We start from the raw sequence: 15187 nt of genomic DNA on the forward strand, positions 1-15187 counted from the left end.
GCGGCCCGCCCCTGGAGGTTCGTGGGCTCCGCGATGTCACCCTCCCCGCCCCCTGTCAGTCAGGCCGAGGGGGCGGTGCGGCCGCCAGCGGGGCGGTGCTGAGCTCAGAGCTGCCGCAGCGCACGAGCCGGAGCCGAGTCGAGCGCAGCGCGCGCGAGCGAGCGGGGCGCCGGCGGCAAGCAGCGGCTGGCGACGCACCCGAGGCCCGGGCACTGCTGCGCCCCACTTCAGGGCTTGCGACCTGAGTGCCTGGCCCCACCTGATCGCCCAACGACTTTGAGCCCACCCAGCCCGGCTTTGCCGAGCTCCCCAGCATCCTCCCACCACAGCCGCAGCAGCTCCGTCGCCAGCCCCGGCCCCGCATCCAGGTGAGAGGCAGCCGAGCGCACGCTGGGCGCGGGGTGCAGAGAATGCGGTGGTTGAGGCCGAGGGAACTGCAACGGGTTGAGGAAGAAGATGGGAAGGAGTTGGAGAGGGGACAAGGGCCTGCGCGCCAGGGTGCACCTCCATTTCCCAATGTTTGACAACCCCGACCCCAGCCCAGGGTCTGCACCTGTCCGTACGGCCGTGTGGCCATGCATTCGTGCCGTGTGTGTAGGGCGTGCGCGCGTGTGGACGCCTGTGTGTCCTGTGTGTGCACGTGAGCGTGTCCGTGGTGTGTTTGTGCGTGATGGCCGGGGAACTGCCGCGTGCGTGTGCAGTTTTCGCGCCGAGCCCTGCGCTCTGGGCTGAAGGTTGCAGGGCCCCGGATAACCGAGGCGGTGGCCCCTCCCGCGTCCCCGGGTTTCAAGGACACCCGGACTCCTCGCAGCCCTGAGGCCTCACACTGGGGAGGGGGTTGCCAGAGGAGACTCCCGGTCTCCAGAGGGAGGACAAGCTGGCCCCCGCGTCCCTCGGGCGGAGCCAGGTGGAGCACACCGCGACCACAGTGTTCGCCCTCCCCAGGCTCCAGGATGGACGTGTTCATGAAGGGCCTGTCCATGGCCAAGGAGGGCGTCGTGGCTGCCGCCGAGAAGACCAAACAGGGGGTCACCGAGGCCGCGGAGAAGACCAAGGAGGGCGTCCTCTACGTCGGTGGGCGAGGGGCAGGGCTAGGGCCAACTCCCTGAGTGTGTGGTGGGGAGTGGGGAGGGGGGGTCCTCAGTGCCGATGGGGCCATGTGGGCAGAAGAATATGAGTCAGCAGTTGGGGCTAGGTCAGCCCGGGTCACCCGGGACGGAGTAGGCCATGGAGTCCCCTGTCCACTGGGGAGCAGGAGGGAGGTGCTGAGGGTGGGGTTGGTGGGTCCTGGCAGGGGTCCGAGCAGATGGTCTCCTTTCCTCCTGCTCCAAGTTCACTGCCACCTAGCCTGGAGTCCTTTCTCCAGCTCACGCAGTGGGCTCGCCATAGCACCATCACCTCATTTAATGCAACCAGCTCATTCAACAGCTGGAGAAACTGGGGTTCCCACGGTGGAGGGGTCCCCTTGCCCAAGGTCACACAGCCAGTGGAACCTCAACTACGAGGTTTCCACCTGGTTTTACACACTCGCTCTTCCTTAGTGGCCCACCCTGCAATTTCTGGGGCTCCCCCCTTGTCTTGCTCCCCAGCACCCCTCTTCTAGGAGTGAGCCTCTATTCAGGTGCCCCCCCCAACACTTTCCAGTGCCTGTGGTTCTGCTCCAGCCAGTTCTCCCTACATCCACCCTCCTTGCAGCTGCCAGCTGGCGCCAAATTCAGGAAGTCCCGTGGTTAACACTCTCCCACCAGAAGCGTGGAAGGAGCCGGAACCTGCAGGGTCATTTCCATGAAGGATGGAAGGCTGGAGACCCATTTAGTGACTCAGGGCTTGCCTGTGTGCAGCAAGCATAATTATTCCACCTCCGCCCCGCTGCCCATGCAAGCTCAAGAGGGCTAGACACCTTGCCCAAGGTCATGGCCGATTTGGGTTGTGGTGAATTAAAAGCCATTTGGTGAGTGCCTACCATGCGCTGGGCATTGTGTGAATTCCAGGGCTGGATCAGTGAACAACAGTACCCGCCCTCGGGGTGGGGGTGCAGTCAATGGCAATCCCCAGGAAGTGGCCGGCAGGGGTGCCCACCACCTTCCAGCAAGGTCAAAACAGGTGGACTGTGGAGGGAGAGAGAGAAAGGGCAGGTGCCAAGCTCCTCCCTCCGCCCGGGTGGGCTGGATAACCCACCAATGGCAGGAGGCAGTGGGATGAGGTTGATGGGCAACAGCCAGTTCACAAGGGGGCCCTTCTAGGTCTTGGCCAAGAGGGAGGGTCAACAAGGGACCACTGTGATGTGATTTCAAGTTTAGGTCCCTGGCAGGGTGGGGGCAGGTATGGCTGCTGGGTAAGGGTGGTTGGGGCAAGGGTGGCCGTGGACAGCATGAGGCCAGAGCCCACATCTACATAGCTCTGGCTTCCTTCCGCCTCCAGCCCCTTTGCTCCAGTCACTCTGACACTCTACTAAAAGACTCGGTGGTTTCCCTGCTTCTCCTCCTGTCCTGCCTCAGACTGAGCTTCCAGCTGCTTTTCTCACACACCCGTGGCTCCTGGCATGTGGACCCAACCACACACGTGTCTGTGTGCCTCTGTGTGGCTCCCTGAGCCTCGCACACCACCCTCTCCGGTCTCCTGTCTGAATGGTCACCTGTTTCCCATTTCTCAAAGGAGCTACGTCCCCTGCCTCGCTCACAGGCCCCAGGAGGCTGCGGGATGAGGGCTCTGCTCTCAGTGCCTTAAGATCCAGGGAATAAATCTTTTCCTGCCCCTTCAGACCCTGAGCCGTGGGCATACAGCAAATGCCAACACCTTTTTGTGTAGGAAAGAATGGCAGGGGGTTGCAGTTGCCTCTTTCTGCCTCTGGGCTCTGGCTGGCTGGTGTTGGCCTCAGCCTATGCAGACCAGATCTGTCAGCTGTGGTCAGGAGAGCAGACTCCCCCACACCCCTGCAAGAGGGGAGAGGGTCATGTCTCCCCCACATCAGCCCTCAGTGCCTTTCTCATGTTTGATGTGAATAAGCAGCTAGCCAAGGCTAGGGCTGCTAGGCCCGTGTACCCACCAGCCTTGGACCTGGCCTGTTCCTAAGACACCTCACTTTGGCCAGAGGAGGGGCTTGTCCCTCGTGCAAAGGCATTGGAGGAGGCAGCACACTGAGGAGCTATGGAGTAAGGCTCAGTTCCATCCCTTGTTCCCACCGCCCACAGAGTGGGCACACACAATTGGGTGTCCCTGCAACCACTTACTAGCTGGGACCCTCCCTCCCCTCCATCCCAGCACGTGACAAAGGCACCATGCAGCACTCAGATCCCAGAGCTGGAGACTGGACTGGCAGCCGCTGGGCCAGCCAAGTATTTTAACAGTGTGAGAGTTCAAGTGCGGGACAAGTGGAAAGAGGCCTGCAGGGGCTCAGACTGCTGAGCAGAAAGAGGGTTAGCAGGGTGGGGACAGGTGGCACCTGCCTGCTGCCTCCTGCCCACTCTGGATCCAGCCTCTGGGCCCAGTGTTCTTAAATAGGCTCCTTTTCCTCCCTGCAGGAAGCAAGACCCGAGAAGGAGTGGTTCAAGGTGTGGCTTCAGGTACCAGCCCTGCCTTGGCCCAGCCCCCTTCCCTCACCCTGGGCCTGTGAGGGCAGGAGCAGGATGGGGTGTGTGGGGCAGGGGGAGGTCCTGCTCCCTGGGGGGGGGAGGCCAGGCCCTGGGATGGCATGGGGCAAGGCATGGGGCATCTGTGCCTTTCCTCTACCCCGGTGCCTCCCTGCACCAGTGGCAGAGAAGACCAAGGAGCAGGCATCCCACCTGGGAGGAGCTGTGTTCTCTGGGGCTGGGAACATCGCTGCCGCCACAGGCCTGGTGAAGAAGGAGGAATTTCCCACCGATCTGAAGGTGAGTGAGCCTCTAGGGCACACACACCCATGCATCCACACACACCCATGCATCCATACACACACACCCATGCATCCATACACACACACACATGCATCCATACACACACACACATGCATCCATACACACACATGCACACACACGCACACCCATACACACAATGCACACACATGCACACCCATGCATACACACACATGCACACCCATGCATCCATACACACACACCCATGCATAAACACACACACATGCACACACACACCCATGCATCCACACACACATGTGCAGACACGCCAGGCTCCCGAGCAAACCTGCCCCCTGGCCACCCTGCTTTCCTCATGCCTGCCAGGCACAGATGGTGCTGCAGGCAGGTGTGTACAGATGTGGTCTCTCAGTGACAGGGACCCCAATCTGGATGCCTCTGGGCATCCGGCTTGCTAGTAGGCTTGTCCCATGTCTGGCCATGTCTGCGTGTCACCTTGGGTCCACTCAGTTCTACTCAACAACTACCCACACCAGGGAAGAATGGTGAGCACAGGGAGTGGGTCTCTTGCACCTGTGGCTGACATGACAGTCGGTGGGAGCAGGCAGTAGGAGCAGCAAGCTGGTAAACCAGATGGCTGCAGACAGGGACAAGTGCCACGAGGAAGGTGACAGTCGAGAGGCGAGCAGGCTGCTTTAGCTGGGAGGGCTTCTCAGGGATAGTGGCATTTGAGTTGACACTGAGGCATGAGAGAGAAGCAGCCAGCAAGCACAAAGGCCCTGAGGCAGGTGGGAGCCATGCTGGGGTGCAGGTGGTCTGTGTGTCACACCTCAGTGCCAGGCGAGTGATGGCCATCCGCGTGTGCACAGACACAGTCCTCTGCTGGGCTGCATCGCAGGGTGAGCCCTGGAGTCCCACGTGGCTGGGTGTGAATCCCAACGGCCCTGCTCCCTGGCTGAGCATCTGGGGGTTCGCAGTGTCTCTGAGCCTCATGGCTTCACCTGCGTGATGGAAAAGGAGCACAGACGGTCCTTAGGCAGGTCGGAGCTAAAGTGCAAGTCCTCAGATTCCCCAGGAGGCCGGGGTGAAGCTTAAAACCGCCTCTCCTGCAGCTTCTGGGTGCAAGGGTAGGGGCGGAGGCCCGAGAATCTGCATTCCTAGCAAGGCCCTACCTGCAGCTAAGCCCGCAGTTCCTTGGAAAGCCACTGCTAGAACACAGCCACACCGTGAGTGCCATGTGAGAGTGGTGTGGCCGTGTGAGTGTGGTGTGACCGTGTGAGTGCGGTGTGGCCGTGTGAGTGTGGTGTGACTGTGTGAGTGCGGTATGGCCGTGTGAGTGCGGTGTGACCGTGTGAGTGTGGTGTGGCCGTGTGAGTGCGGTGTGGCCGTGTGAGTGCGGTGTGGCCGTGTGAGTGCGGTGTGGCCGTGTGTGGTGTGGTGTGGCCGTGTGAGTGCGGTGTGGCCGTGTGAGTGCGGTGTGGCCGTGTGAGTGCGGTGTGGCCGTGTGTGGTGTGGTGTGGCCGTGTGAGTGCGGTGTGACCGTGTGAGTGTGGTGTGACTGTGTGAGTGCGGTGTGGCCGTGTGAGTGCGGTGTGGCCGTGTGAGTGGTGTGGCCGTGTGAGTGGTGTGGCTGTGTGTGGTGTGGTGTGGCCGTGTGTGGTGTGGTCGTGTGAGTGGTGTGACTGTGTGAGTGTGGTGTGACTGTGTGAGTGTGGTATGACTGTGTGAGTGTGGTGTGGCCATGTGAGTGCGGTGTGACCATGTGAGTGTGGTGTGACCGTGTGAGTGCGGTGTGGCCGTGTGAGTGCGGTGTGACCGTGTGAGTGCAGTGTGGCCGTGTGAGTGCGGTGTGACCGTGTGAGTGCGGTGTGGCCGTGTGAGTGCGGTGTGGCCGTGTGAGTGTGGTGTGACCGTGTGAGTGTGGTGCGAGCTGTTTGTATTTGCAAGCACACAGGTGCGTGTGCAAGTGTGTCTGTGACCCACACACATGGGTCCAGATGTCCCTCTGTGGGCCTGCCCAGGAGCATGGTGGGCTTGGTTGGGCCTTGGTTGGGCCTGTATGTCCACGGGGCTGAGGGAGACCCTGCACCGCTCCCACCCCAGACCTTTGGTGCAGTTGACACCTTCCCCTGCCAGACACCTGGGCCTTGGCTGCAAGCTTCAGCCATTTCATAGATGAAGGAGTGAGGCTCACGCGGATGAAATGATTAGCACCAGCCCCCCGGTCCTGCCTGCCTCCTGTGTCTGGTGGCTGGAAGCATCAGCTCAGGTCCGGGCCTCCCGGGTCACCTGGTGCTGGCACAGGATGAGCAGCAGGTGTGGGCCTTGCACATCCATCTCCAGGCCACTGAAGGTGGGCCTTGGCACAGCAGCATGACCAGCAGATCACCTGCTGGGTGGGACCCCGGGACCGCCAACTCCAGGGAGTCCACACAGTAAGCGGGGCACCCAGGGGAGCCCAGGCTCTTCATTTCAGCGTGCCCACCCTTGCTTCCCAGAGAGCAAATCACGGTCTCTCCACCGCAGACCCACAGAGCAGACAGCACCTGCCCTCGGTCCCCATCCAAGCTGCTGAGACCCGGAGTGGAAACACAGCGCTGATGCAAGCAGCTGGCGAGGGGCCAGGCTGCAGTGGTTCCAGGGGACTGCTTAGTGAAGGCCGTCTGGCAGGCAGAAATCCCAAAGCTGCCTGCCTGTTCACCCAGGCAGCCCCATAGGACTAGCGTCAGCCCAACACATAGCACCCCTCCCTCATCTCATGGCTCCCCACCCCCGAGACCCTTCTGCTCTAGCCAGGACCTGGGGTGACACAACGAAAGTGTCTCAGCACTCATTCTGGGAAGGAGGGCTCATTTGCATGGTCCCTCACACCTAAACCTGGGCATCTCACCTCACCTCAGCCCCCGCTCTCCCTACCCTCCCCCCGCCCTGCCTGCCCTCCCCCCGCCCTCCCCCTCTCTTCCCTGCTCTCCCCCAACCTTCCTGTCCCAGAACTGCTGCCTGGTGTTCAGCACCACAAATGAGCTGAGTTTTCCGTGGCTGGCTTTGTCATACTGCCTTACCTTGGCCAGGGTCTAACCTGGTCACGCTCCCAAAAGCTCACTTCTGATCCTGTTGTATAGAGTTGCGCTGTGTGCTCAGATCCTGCCGTACACACCCATCTTACTGCTGTTGGACCGCGGGGTTGTTGCCCAGCAGTGTGCTCAAGCCGGGACATTTTTTTAAGATATTGGGTTTATTTATTTATTTATGTGAAAGGGAGAGTTACAGAAAAAGAGAGAAAGAGAGAGATCTTTCATCCACTGGTTCACTCCCCAAATGGCCGCAATGGCCAGGGCGAGTTGGAAGCTTCCTCCAGGTCTCCCATGTGGGTGCAGGTGCCCGAGCACTTTGGCATTCTTCTGCTTCATTCCCAGGGGCATTAGCGGGAACTGGAGTAACTGGGACTCAACCCAGGGCCCATATATGATGCCAGTGCTTCAGGCTGCAGCTTAACCCACTAAGCCACCATACCAGCCCGTCAAGTTGTCATTTTTAAAGAAGAGAGAGGAGAGAGAGACATGTTCCATCTGCTAATTTCACTTTCCAAAGGGCAGTAAAGGCTGGAGCTGGGTGAGCTCAAAGCCAAGAGCTTCTTCCAGGTCTGCCATGTGGGTGCAGGGGACCCAAGGACTTGAGCCGCCCTCTGCTGCTTTCCCAGGCCCATGAGCAGGGAGCTGGATCAGAAGTGGAGCAGCTGGGGCTCAAAACGGTCATTCTGGTGCAGGATAATGATACGGAGTGCCAGCATCACCAGGAAGTGGCTTCAAGTGGCCAGGCACCAAAGGAGCTAAAGTTCTCTCTACAGGGCCAGGACAACTTGTCAGTGCCAGCTCCCAGGGTCCCCAGCGTGTCTGGCCACAGGCAGCCCTTCTGTAGCAGTGGCCATCCCCCAGGGTGCTGTGTCTGCACTGCCAGCCATCTCAGTCCTGTGTTTGTGCACATACATATGTTCACCTGCAGGGGCTAGCTGTGGTACACACACACACACACACACACACACACACACACACACACACCCCACACTGGTCTGTGCCCGTCTGGGCAGCAGATGCTGGGGAGGGGGAGGAGGGAATCTTAGCTCACACATCGAAGCAACACCATGAGCTGTGGCTTCCAGCTTAGCTTAAAATAGCAACAGCGGAGAAACCAGGCCACCGAGGCCCTGGGGGAGGGCTGGGTGGAAGTGGCTGAGGAATGGCTCAGAGGCCCCCACCCAGCCCTCCCCCTGCAGCTCCATCTCCCAGCAGCCCCCAAGGGAGCATCCAGGGTTCTCCCTGGGGGTCCTGATGCTGAGCCTGCAGCCTGACTTGAAGGCGTTAGGGGAAAACGGATGGTGAGCTACCTTTTCCCAAATCTAGTCCAGCATTGCAAGTGCAGGACAGGGCCAGATGCTGGGGAGAAAGGGGGTGTAGAGAGAGCCCAGCACCCCCTCCACTCCCAGCCTGGAGCCCTGCTTTGGAGGATTTCGCCCTTCACACTTCCATTCCACTGCCAAGGCACTCCAGATAAACAAGTTAATTAAAAATGCTCCTTGAGCCGCCAGCCCACTCCAGCCTCCTCCTACCCACCCTCCAGCCTTCTTTCAAGCAGTTCAAAGCTTAACCCTGGGGGAATGAAGAGGGCACTACAGCAACCCTGACCAGCCGTGACCTTGTCTGCCCACAGCCGGAGGAAGTAGCCCAGGAAGCTGCTGAGGAGCCCCTGATGGAGCCAGAAGGGGAGAGCTATGAAGAGCCACCGCAGGTGAGAGCTGCGGGGCCTGGCGGGATGGCAGGTGTCCCTGCTGTGACACACCTGCTCGCTCTTCTGCCTGGAGGGACAGTCAGGGGGCTCTGGGGCCAGTGTCCGCGACTGGGTCTCCAACCCCTCCTCGCTGTTGCTCTTGTCTCCTGCACACCCCTACCCCCATGCAGGAAGAATATCAGGAGTATGAACCAGAGGCGTAAGGGGCCGGGACGGCCACCCACCAGCAGCACAATCCCCGCCCCGCCTCAGCACCCGACCTCCAACAGCCAGGGCTAGCCCTTCCTGCCCCGTGCCCCCCAAACACGAGCTCTTCCTTCTGCCCCGAGGCAACCCCCTCGGGGCCCGTGTTAGTGTTCCTCGTCCAGTGTTCGCCCACCCGGCCCTTCCAGCCCCTGGGGCCCCCGGGCAGGGGCAGGGGCTCGAGCCTCGCCCGCCTGGTGTCGCCCCTCCTGTCCAGTGTCTCACAAGTCGCATGTTCTCTGTGTTTTTCAACCAAGATTGGAAAGCGACGGCTCCTCCCGCCCCTACCCCGCAACCCCGCGGACAGAGGCTCTCCCAGGGGACCCCGGGCAGCTCCCGCCCCGCACTCAGCACCCCACTCTCCTCCCAACAACTTCCTCTTTTTGTTAAAAAAAAAAAAAAAAAGACCAAAAAGCAGGAGCCAGGCCGCGCCATGCCCCTCTCCTCCCTCAGCCAGCCGGCGTCGTGTGTCGTGACCGTGACTGGAGAGTCCCCCACCCGCCCCCTCCACGTGTGAGCGTGTCCGTGAATAAAGCCGATGTGTCCGGAGCCAGCGCCCATGCAGGGCCGGGCGGGGGGAGCTGCCCGGGGGTCGCGGCCTGTGCACCGCGCTCGTCGGGGGTCCGGCGCGAGGCTGGCCTGGGCTGCAACCCGCATCCGCCTGGGAGGCCCAAGGCGGTCGGCCCACCCTCGCGGACACGCGCGGGCCCGAGGACACGCGTGCCGAGCCGCACGCCCAGCGCCGGGGGAGGGGACGCGGGCGGACAAGCTGGCATCCGGGGATGCTGGCATCCGGAGCTGCAGCCCAGGAGCAGCGGCGCCCGGGCCAGTGAACCGCCCAGGAGTTTTGAGCCGATCAGAACAGGCACCAGGGGGCCCCCTACACCGCCGCCTGGGGACAGGAACCGGAGGCGCGCTGCAGGGCGGAGTCTGCACCGGGCCCCGCCCCCGTGCCCCAGAGGCCCCGCCCTGCGGATGCCGGCCACAGCTCAGTCAACCCCGAGGCCCCACCCTTCCCGCTCAAAGGCTCCGCCCTTCCCTCCCCAGGCCCCGCCCCCTGCAGCAGAGGTCCCGGTTTTCCTCACCGAGGCTCCGCCCCTATGCGGCAAAGACCCCGCCCCTGCAGCAGAGGCCCATCCCTGGGGTGTCGGCCATAGCGCAGCGTTAACGCAGAGGCCCCGCCCTTCCCTGGCCCCGCCCCGTGCCGCAGAGGCCCCGCCCTTTCCGCCCCAGGCCCGCCCCTGCCGCAGAGGCCCCGTCCCAGCTCGCCCTCCCGAGCGTCCGCCGCCCCGGTTCCCTCAGCCCCGCGGGAGCTCGCTCAGGGCCCTGGGCTCTCTCCTCCCTCCCCTGTTTTGGCGCTTCTGTCCAAGCGGTGGCGGGCTGGAGGCGGTGCGCGGCCTGCACAAGGCCTGCCCGCTGCGGGAGCGCGGCGCGCGGGTGCCCGGGGGCAGCAGGACGTCTGAGAAGCCCCGGACCCCTTCCGGCCGCCTAAGACCGCGGGGACTGCAGGCTGCGGCCCTCGGGCTGCGCCGGGCATCCCTTCGCGCTGGGCACACCTGGTCTGTGGTCTCTGGCCCTCTTCCTCTCTATTGCGTTCCCCCCAGTCACTTGGCTGGTTGTCTGCGGAAGTCGAGTTTGCCACCAAGATGCTCAAACCTGGTTCCCCCTCTGGCCCTGGGGGAAGGTGGAGTCCAACCGCAAGCCGAGCTCCCCAGCCGGCCCGCGTGAGAATGTTCCGTCCCGAGACCCTGCTCTCTGCTCTGGTCGCACTAAACCCATTGCAGGTGCAGCTCAAGGGGTCCCTGGGGGAAGAAGGTAGCCCTGGGCCAGAGGGCAGGGCAGGCTGGAGGCATTTGTTGGCTGCCCAGTCCCGCCTGCAACACTGTTTGCTTGTTTATTTTTGTTGGAAATGCAATTACAGAGAGAAAGGTGGGGTGGGGTGGGGGAGAGGTTTTCCATCTGCTGGTTCATTCCCAAATAACCAACAGCCAGAGCTGGTTTAGTCCACAGCTAGGATCCGGGCGCTTCCTCTGGATCTCCCACGTGGGCTCAGGAGCTTAAGGACTTGAGCCATTCTGCAATCGCTTTGCTAGGCGGTAAGCTGAGCAGCTGGGTTTCGAACCGGTAGCCATATACAATATGAATGCCACAAATGAAGGTTTAGGCGGCTGTGGCATGGTGCCCGCCCCGGCTACCACATTTCTCTGCATTAATTCCACTCAAGGCTTCCTGGTCATGAACTCCAGCTACTCGAAGGGGGCATAGAGGTGAAAGAGACCTGCCTGGAGGTACGGTCCTGGGCCTCAGCAAGCCGCAGGCCTGACACCGAGGCTCTAGGACTTCTAAATTCCTGGGAGGGAATGGCGGTGACTGTGAGCAGGGGACGGACAAGCCGAAAACGCCAGCAAGAAGAAAATGAGGAGTCGGCTGTGTGGAATCTACAGGCACTGGACAGTCTCCCAGGCTGAGGCGGGGGAGGGGGAGTGTTGTGTGCGGTCACGTGTGCACAGGTGTGTACCTATGCTGGGTCTTCCATGTGATCCAGCATTGTGTGCAGTACACCTGCTCTGCCCCTGGAAGTGAGGGGCTTCCGGCACAGCCCTGGAGACCGACCCACCTCACCCCACCCGCTGGCCATCCCCCAGTCATTAACAGGTCTGGAGAACAAATCCAGCGTAAGTTGAACAAGGTACAGAGACAAAAGGGGCCATGGGAAGGGGGTGGTGAGCAAGGTTACAATAAGATGAGCAGCTCAGGCGTTGGCAGAGGTGAGGTTGGACCCGAGTCCCCATTGAGGACAGAGGGAGCAGAGAGCAGAAAAGAAGCCTGCGGCCACCCTGGCATGCTCAGGGACCTGCTCAGCGAAACCAGCCTGGCCAGCTCTGAGCCGCTTGCTCTCCCACCTGGACAGCCCTCCGTCTTCCCACTCCTGAGCGTCCTCTACTCATGCAAGCAGATGCCAGGCCTGCTCATCCACCCACCTGCTCAGCTATGCACAGATGCCCTCCCGGCCACGCCAGCACTGAGGACCCTGGCTGGGCACCTCAACCAAGATGGCACTCTTTGCTGAGAAGGGGCAGGGTGGGGGTGGGAGGCTGGCCCGGAAGCCCCGGCGTTTGTCCGTCTCCCCGCCCCCACCTCCTGGTACTGCGGTTCCCCGGCTCTCTGGCTTTCTCTGGAACTTTATTTTTGTTTTCTCTCTTCCCTATTTATAGCTCTCTCTCCCCTCCAAACCATCCCTGCATCCATCCTGTTGCCTAGAAACTGGCTCCGGGCTGAGGGAGGAGGAAAGCCAGGCCTAGCCCAGGCAGGGGGAGAGGAGCACTGCCCCCCATTCCCCTCACAGCACCACCCCCAGGCTCCCAGAAGCCCACCCCAGCCTCTGCCCAGCACCCACGGCTGTGTTTTGAAAGATGGAATAGAATGGGAGCAGCCGCAGCCCCTGGAAAGCCCTTCGCGGCGGAGCCCGCTTGCCCGCTCGCCCTGGCGCCTCTCGGCAGCCCAGCCTGCCTGGCCCGGGGCAGGGAGCGGCGGGGGAGGCTGACCCCATCCATCCCTTTTCAGATGAGAGCCAGTTGACAGTTCCTCAGCCAGAGCTCTGTCAGCAGGAACTCCACACTCGGCTCTGTTCGCCTCCAGATACTAGCCTGAAATATAGACAGGCTTAAAAACACGCTCACTGCCATCAGCCGTGCATTGCAGGAGGGTGGAGGAAGGCATCGGGCCACCACGGCGCTGTGCACCCTGGTCACACCTCCGCCCTGGGCTCGCTGCAGGGCCCTGCCACGCCCTCACTGGTGCAGCTGCAGCTAGACTTGCCCCAGTCCGCCGGCTCAGCTCTGAGCTGCATCCCAGTGGGTGTTATAGCAGCTGTGTGAGCTTGGGAAGTTGGTGCAACCTCTCTGAGCCTTGGTTTCCTGGGGGTGCAAAGCCAAGAGGCTAATGTGCTCCCCTAGGACCAATAGGGGAGGATTCAGTGTACTGCCGTGAACAAGTGCTGTAAAATGTGGGTGACATTTGTATAGTTACTGTTAGGGTCCAGAGCAGGGTGCAGGAGCCAAAAGGGGTCCTAGAAACAGAGGGAGATCAGAGTCTGCACAGAAAATGGGGGCCACAGTGGGCACTGCCCGGGAACACTTCAGGAGCATCACTCCCATCCAGGCCTCATTTCTCAGGGGCCCCAGCTCCCTGAAGCCTCCTCACCCTCTCCCACCACTGCATCCCACTCCTGCTTGTGCCCTTCTGAGCAGGGCGGGGAGGAGCTGCCCCCAAGCAGCTGGGCTCATGATGAACCCTGAGTCACCCATACAAATCCTGGAGCCGCCCCCCGCGGGGCAGGGGCCTGCAGCTGCCCTGGTGCAGGTGCTGGTGTGGGTGTGGAGCACGGCTGGGGGTGAGGAAGGGCGGGGCTCCTGTCTGTGTGGTCAACAGCAAGGCAGCCCAGGGAGGGGCGCAGGAAGGGAGCGCCACGCTGAGAGGATGGCGTCTGTGAGCTGGGCTGAGGAGGCAGTGTGCATGTGACTGAGTGTGCATGGGTGGGGGGGGAGGGACCAGTGTTGTCACTTTCATGCTGGGACATCCCAGGAAGTTACTTTGAACCTCTGCACTTCAGCTGCTTCACCTGTGAAATGGAAATCGCAGTAGGGTCATCACAGAAGGCTTCCTGTAAGGATTAAGGAGAACACGACAGTGACCACGAAGCATGCCTGGAAAGTGGGCAAAGGGCACACACCATGCTCAGGTCAGCAGGGCTGCCCGCACGAAGGTGGGGGTCGATAGGGGTACCAGGCTCAGGGGGCGGTGCAGGAAGGAGGCCGTGAGCGTGTGTTGGGGTGTACTTGCCTGCACAAAACACAAAAGCTGTACAGAAAGTTGAGATGTTATGGCACTGCCTGCTGCGTGATACCGCCCACCTACACACACACGCCCCTCTCTCGTGTATAAGCAGGCTGTGATGTGCGGAACTTCAGCTTAAACACGACCCATGTCCGGGCGGAGGGGTCAGGGACCAGGGATGCCCTTGTGTTAGCAATGTCTCTTGGCTTTTCTTTTCTTTTTTTTTTTTTTTAACTGATTTTTAATTTATTTAAAAGGCAGCAGTAGGGACGCAGAGCGGGAGACAGACAGATCTGTCATGGTCAAGGCTGGACCAGGCCAAAGCCAGGGGTGAGGATCTTATCCAGGTCTCCCCCATGGGTGCAGGGGTTCGGATACTGGAGGCACACTCCACTCCTCTCCCTGAGGTATGCATAGAAAGCTGGAAAGGAAATGGACCAGCCAGAACTCGAACCAATGCCCGTATGGGATACATTGCAGGTGGGAACTGCTTTGCCACGAGGCTACCCCTCATCTCAGACCTCTGAAGTAGTTCCCCTTGAGCAAAGCTGGAAGGGTGGTAGCTGGCTGGACTCCCAGGGAAGGCATGTCGGGCGCTGAAATCGAAACTTTTGACTGTGATGCACAGAATGAGTGTGGACATGGCAGGGACATGGGAGTGAGGGGAAGACGTGTGTGTGTGTGTGTGTGTGTGTGTGTGTGTGTGTGTGTGTGTACGCACCCTGGGGAGGCTGGCCTCAGTGCCTGGCTGCTGGCTCTGCTCTGCTCCAGCCTGCCTGTCTCCATGGCGCCTGTTGCCACACAAGCCTGCTTCTCACAAAGTCACACTGACTGTTTATTCCACCCCCGGCCTGGGCGCCAGCCAAGGAGTTGCTGCCGCTTGTTTATCTCCCGTACATCCCAGTGTGTGTGTGGCTCCCCGGCCGCAGAGCAACCCGGGAGGTACACGCAACACACGTCCACAGGTGATGGGTGACCCAGTCTGTCATCACAGGATGAGCCCCGACCCAGGCCCAGCCTCACAAAGATGGTCCCGCCAAGGACCCCCACAGTTCCAGTGCTACTTATCGCCATAAGTGGAGGTTTCAAGAGAGTTCCACCAAGCCTGCCCAGCCAGGGCTGAGCCCACCCTCATGGCCTCCATCCCCTTCCCAAGCCTTGCCTCTGTCCCATCAAGTGTTGTGTGTTTTGTGGTCTGGAAATTAGTCATTTTGGATGATCTTTTGACAGGTTTTTTCAGTTACTTATTTATATTTTTTTAAAATTTATTTTATTTTTACAGGAAAGGCAGATATACAGAGAGGACAGAGAGGAAGATCTTCACTCCTCAGGAGGCCGCAACGGCTGGAGTTGAGCCAATCCAAAGCCAGGAGCCTCTTCCGGGTCTCCCACATGGGTGCAGGGTCCCAAAGCTTTGGGCCGTCCTCGACTGCTTTCCCAGGCCACAGGTAGGGAGCTGGAAGGGAAGCAGGGCT

General features: G+C 60.9%; 1 protein-coding gene across 3 annotated transcripts; it reads left to right on the forward strand.

Moving 5' to 3' along the window:
• The first annotated feature begins 953 nt into the window (after window positions 1-953).
• SNCB (synuclein beta) lies at window positions 954-8836 on the forward strand. Of its 3 annotated transcripts, XM_040976191.1 has the most exons (5): window positions 954-1074; window positions 3522-3563; window positions 3751-3869; window positions 8556-8633; window positions 8804-8836. In XM_040976191.1, exons 1-5 carry the CDS (start codon window positions 954-956, stop codon window positions 8834-8836), a joined length of 393 nt encoding a protein of 130 aa, XP_040832125.1. The 3 variants fall into 3 exon arrangements, with proteins under 3 accessions (XP_040832125.1, XP_040832142.1, XP_040832134.1); XM_040976208.1 differs by lacking the exon at window positions 8556-8633; XM_040976200.1 differs by lacking the exon at window positions 3522-3563.
• The last annotated feature ends 6351 nt before the right edge of the window (window positions 8837-15187 follow it).

This window comes from Ochotona curzoniae, unplaced genomic scaffold, assembly GCF_017591425.1.
Source record: "Ochotona curzoniae isolate NIBS_2020 unplaced genomic scaffold, NIBS_Ocur_1.0 contig_1, whole genome shotgun sequence".
NCBI classification, from domain to species: Eukaryota; Metazoa; Chordata; class Mammalia; order Lagomorpha; family Ochotonidae; genus Ochotona; species Ochotona curzoniae.

Coding starts and splice junctions, on each gene's coding strand:
- SNCB (XM_040976191.1), top strand. CDS start 954: ATGGACGTGTTCATGAAGGGCCTGTCCATGGCCAAGGAGGGCGTCGTG. Junction 3,564..3,750: donor GGTTCAAGGTGTGGCTTCAG/GTACCAGCCCTG, acceptor TCCCTGCACCAG/TGGCAGAGAAGACCAAGGAG. Junction 8,634..8,803: donor GCTATGAAGAGCCACCGCAG/GTGAGAGCTGCG, acceptor ACCCCCATGCAG/GAAGAATATCAGGAGTATGA.